Genomic DNA, 5447 nt, shown 5'->3' on the forward strand with positions numbered 1-5447 from the left:
TAGACTTAGTTTGAGAATACATGAGATTTAAGTTATTTTGGAAGAAATGATAAAGAAATAAGACTATTTATGCTTAAGAATTCAAATGTTTAAGTTTCTGAGTCAGTTTGGATTTGATTTGCTCCTCCTCACAATCAGCAGCCACCTGTATCCAGGTGAGCCCATTTAACTTGGCTTGGAAGCCAGGAGGGAGAGGAGCAAAAGTTGTTTTTTCCAAAATCACAAAGCACGCAGATAGAATCACAAAGACTGGCAAACAACAAGACACTTTTTTGTTATAGGAAGAAAGCTACAGACTCGTTTTGAAAATAAATCCTTTTCATTTTACAAAACGACATCTGCAAGTACTTCATTTTTTTTGCTCGAGAGTCTGAGCTCGTCTCTGGAACGGCCAAGATGGCTTTAACAGCTCAATTGAAAATAAAAGAAAACTCCTCTAATTTATCATATGTTGTCATATCTGAATCTATTTCATTGGAGATTTACTTTTATTTGGGTGTATTATGTGGGTAAAAATGACCCAGCAAAAGCAATAGTATAACTTTTTATAGTGAAAAAGTTCTAGGATTCAGGTGGTGGTACTTTTTTGAAAGATTAATTAAAAGTCTGTATTACCAAAACACGATTGAATTGTAGAGATAGACAATACTATGTCTAAATGTGTATTGTTTCTTCATCCGCTGCAGGACGTCCTGTCTGCCCTGGAGAGCAACTTCACGATAAACTGATCCATGAAGGAGAGACGTCGACGGACTGTCCCTCCTGCTGCTCTACAGTAAAACAGTCCACAAAACTCACACCCTAATCTATCTTAATTGTTCATTTTTTATCCTTTTGTGTTTTTTTTCCTTCTCTTTCTTGATTTAAGCACTTTACAATGTTTTTCTTTTAGCTGTTTTATCAAGAAAACATCTGGGAAAGGTGCATAAGCATCAGAAATATGTACATAAATTGTGAAAAAAAGCACTATAGGCAAAGGTCAAAAACCGACAAGTATATTAATTGTTTTTAATTTTGATTTTGCCGTTGTTTATGCTCTTCGATTTGCTGTAACTTTTCAACCATTAACACAATAATTCCAGCAAATTCTGAAAGAGAAAAGCGGCTTTCCCCCCGTCAGAATCTGCTGAAATGATCATGTTAATGGTTGAAAAGTTACAGTATGTTAAAGATTTTTGTGTTTAAGCGTCACTGGCGACGCTTCAGGTGTTAAAGGGTTAAAGCCAAGACGGCGATGTCACAGCTGAGTCACATTTTAGTGGTGACTTCAACCCTAAACCGCAACAATGAATGCTTCTTTCCACCATGAGTCGCAGTCTGAGCCGCTTCATCTGCCAGAACCCGGAATAGATGAACCGGACTCTAGTGGAGCGCTGGCGGAGGCTAAGTGTTGCTATGAGAACGATGTGCATTATTTACAAGACTCTTGGCCCAAAAGTCTGTCGTAAAGTGAGGAGAAAAACAGGGTCAAGTTGAGAGAGAGACAAAGAGCTGCTGCTTGACTGTGAAGATGTACTTTGAAGAAAACGCTCAGATTGTCATTAAAACTTTTATGGGTCAACATCGTGACAGAACTGACTTTTTTAGTTTCAAATCAAAGCCTGACAAATATCTCTAAAACATATTTTTATGTTGACACATTCACCTTTAAAACACTCAGAGCTGAAAATAAAATTAGCAGGAAGCAGCTGTGTAAAAAGTTAGCAAACCCTTTACTTTTCGTAACGGACCAAACTCAAAGCATTCCTTTTTTTAGAGTCCATGCTTCCCTGCGTTTGCCAATCCTGTGAGGCAAATGATAATGGAGCTGTTTACAGTGTGGGAATAAAAGCAGCTGCCATCATTCTCATGTTTATGATGAAAGTGATGTGTTCCTTCCAGGAACGAAACACGGCTGGCAGCTCGGTGTTGGAACCGGCCTGCTCTGCGCTCTACAGCCGTTTCTGCCTGGTTTTTAAGGGGTTTTCTTCAGGGGAAAGAAAAGGAAAAAAGTGTCCGGTCGGAGCTGCAGACTGATGCTGGCGGGAGAGTCAAGGAGGTGGGTCGCTTTTGAAAAAATGTTTTTTCTTAAATTTCTCCTTCATAAACGGTTGTTTTTCTTAGAGTTAGCAACCAAACGGCTCCTAGAAACCATTCAATTGTTCCTCGTGTAGTCTTAATAGTTCAGAAAAAACTGTTTTCTTATTTTACGTGTATCTTTACATTAAAATAACAGAATTCTGAACAACTCTGGAACAAATTTAACATCTATGCAGTCTTAATTTTTCTGTAAATTCTGACCTAAATTAGAAAAGATAAATTAACAATAAAGTATTTTTCTTTTAGTAAATATTAAGTTCTCACATTTATAGTTGAAGGAAAAAGCAGAAAACACTGATTTATGAAACAGCTGACTTCTTTCAGACAACAAAAGCTTCAATTTTTGTATTTAATTTAAGCAGAATCGATTGAATTCTATTGAGGAAGTGGAAACCCCTCCACTGAGTTGCGTTCGTCCCTTTTTGTGCTTCAGGCTCACCTGTAAGACCCGCTTGGTGAGGCCGGTCTTCTGGGCCAGCTGCTTCAGGTCCTTGGCGTCCGGGTTATGGTTGATGGCAAAGTAAGACTTCATTGTCCGCAGCTGGTGGTGCTTGAAGGACGTCCGCATGCGCTTGGTCTTCTGACTGGAGCTGTACTGGGAGTCTCTGTCCATGGACTCGCCGTCGTTCTCGTTACAGCTCAGCGCTGCAGGAAACCAGATCAGAAGGTCATTGTTTTATCCCTTTATTTCTGCACATGTTTTTTTTTTTGGGGGGGGGGCAGATTTAAGAAACTTTATAGTGAAATATGTTGTGGTAAAAATAGCAATAAATCATCAAAAAAAGTGTTCCTGAATGCACTAAAATGAACTAAATGGGCCTCTACTAAACAAGAAGAGAGTTTAGTGTAAAAGTGGAAAGCTGTAGCTCAAGAAAAGAGAAGCAGATTCTCCCTGATGGACAGACAGCTCTCATCTTTCTTTTGGAGTTCCTTCAAACCCGATGTTCCCCTCATGGAACGGGTTGTTTTGAAGCGACACCCTGACACAACAGCTGTTTCTCCTGGTCCAGCCCTCCTCTCATCGCCACATCTGCCTGTCTGTCTGTCTGTTTCTGTCTGTCTAGGTGTTAGGCTGTCTTCCTGCAGCGCACACGCTCACACACACACACACAGTCAACAACATTCATGCATTTGTCCCAGCCTGCACATTTCTTGGCAATATTCAAGGTGTTGCGGCATGCATAACAGTTCGCATTCAATATCGGAACACTGCAAATGATGAATATGAAGTGAGTGAAAACCACCAGAATAACACTTTACTTAATTAGCCGATACACACCAGGCAGAACAAATGTTGCTTTGCGGCCAAAGCATATGCTCCAGCATTTTAACAAAACACGAGCTCAAATAAGGAGCTTCCTGCTAATCTCCTCGTTTTTCTGCAGGCGTTGAGCGGGATGCCGGAGCGGCTGCAGGTCACCGCGTTCCGCCTGCTCAGGTGGCGCTCTGGTGCTGTTTCTGGCCTCAGACAGAAGAGGGCACACTGCCTCTTCACGCTCAGGCATGCCTTCCTGAAATTCACCCTCTTCAGAGGAGTGTAAGTCTGTGTTTTCCTTCCACCCACAGTGTGAAAACTAGCAGAGGAGTACACCACTTTCAACTATCTTAAATGAAAACTTTAGTGATGAACTGGAGGAGCGTCAAATAATGCACTTGTTGCATTTGTCTTGAATTGGAATTACAACAGAACGTCTTGTGAGCTGTTTTAGCTTCTGACTTTGTGTTAAGTTTGCAGCAGTGCAGCTTTTAAGTTATTAACGAGGTTTTAAAATCCAATTAGTCGGTAAAAAATCCGATCATAGTGAAGCCCGAGTGCTGCTGTTGGAAAGTTTCGGCTCTCGTCCAGAGAATAGCTCATCAAATCACATCGATCGGGCTTCTGTACACCCAATTTGGCCCCGTCCCAATGCAAAGAGGTTCCAGCACTGAGTGTGAGTGTGTGTGAGTGGTTGAGAAGAATTGAGAACGGTGGTGGTGTGGGGGGTGGGAGGTCTTTGGATGGGCATGGACCCTGACAAGTGGAAAAGAGTGAAAGCTAACGCCAGAATATTAACCCCAAAAAAGAATTGTGTCCCTTTCAAAGGGATACACACATGTAGCGCACACTCATGATAACCCCTCACAACAATCAACATCTCAATACAGTACACAGTTGTGCACACAAAACTTTACATGCACAGTTTTATCCAGCATTTCATTTAACAGAGTGTTCCATTTGATGTTAAATGCCCTGATGAGGGCAGCACAACTGGGTAATGCGAACTATGTGTGGAGTGGTTTAATGTGCTACAGCTGTAAAGTAAATAAATACTTGATTTGGATGCAGGGAGTTTACACAGAGGTAACCTAAGAGCAGCTTCTGCAGCATGCTGGGATGAACTTCCAGGAACATGCTCCTCAAACTACATGTTTTGCGCTTTTACGCGCTGCGTAAATCTCTGCAGGGCACTTTTACGCACGAAGGATGGACCACTGTAAGCGACATTTTAGTTCATCTTTGTACAGACAATAGTTTAAATAAACGTTTTTATAACAGTTCAAAACTCTGGAATTAGAAACACAATTTAGTTTTTCAAATTAAAGGTCAATCTTACCTGCGTTATAAGCCGCCAGCTCGGCCCCGGGCCCCGGACTCTTCCTCTTCCGGGGCCGCCCTTTTTGCACCGTTCCCAAGCCGTTAAAGTAGGATAGTCCGAGCGTATTGGCCGGGCCCAGGCCTTTGTGCGGCACAATGTCCGCGTGGTTGAAATTAGTCTGATATTCTCCTTGGATGAGAGTCTCAAAGTGCAAGCGACAGTACACCAGGCTGTCCTTCATGCCAAAGTGGTCTCCGGTGGTCAGCATTTTGCCACACGTGGTGCAGGTGAAGCAGTTCAGGTGGTAGACCAGGTCCCGCGCGCGCATCACCATCTCCGACGCGGAAATGCCCAGATGGCACCGGGCGCACCTCTGCACCGAAAATCTTCTGCGGACAACACAGAACCTCATCAGCAGCTGGACCTGGAACCCCCCGGGGGGCTGCACGCTGCGGGGGGGCGCGCAGTCCAACTAATAATAATAATAATTAAATGTATTTTCCATTATTATAATATTATTTGTCTAGTTTAAACATATTTATTTATTTTCTTGTCATAATTTTTGCTTTAAAAAATGATGATAAAATTGTTTTACCACAAAAATATAGTTTTAATATTTTCATTAAAATGAAAAACGTATTTAGTTCAAATAAAACTCATTTAGTTCAAATAAAACTCAATGTATTCATTTTTTTATTTTAAATAAAAGTATACGATATTTTTAAGTATTATTAAAGTACTTTTAAAGTTAAAGTTTTATGGCACGTTTGTAAATCGCTGTAGCTTGGAGCA

The 5447-nt window shown here is 41.3% G+C and overlaps 1 protein-coding gene across 2 annotated transcripts in view; it reads right to left on the reverse strand.

Annotated features, from left to right (window-relative positions):
* Nucleotides 1–5447, reverse strand: part of lhx2b (LIM homeobox 2b) — an 11689-nt gene that overhangs the window by 1957 nt on the left and 4285 nt on the right. Inside the window, exons 3-4 of one of the 2 annotated variants that reach the window (XM_024276379.2) lie at nt 4674–5041; nt 2519–2724 (exon numbers count right to left, since the gene is read on the reverse strand). In XM_024276379.2, the coding sequence (XP_024132147.1) occupies nt 2519–2724; nt 4674–5041 (574 nt within the window). Of the gene's footprint in view, nt 1–2518; nt 2725–4673; nt 5045–5447 lie in introns of both variants that reach the window. The other variant, XM_024276378.2, reaches the window with a different exon arrangement.

Source organism: Oryzias melastigma, linkage group LG9 (genome assembly GCF_002922805.2).
Source record: "Oryzias melastigma strain HK-1 linkage group LG9, ASM292280v2, whole genome shotgun sequence".
NCBI lineage: Eukaryota > Metazoa > Chordata > Actinopteri > Beloniformes > Adrianichthyidae > Oryzias > Oryzias melastigma.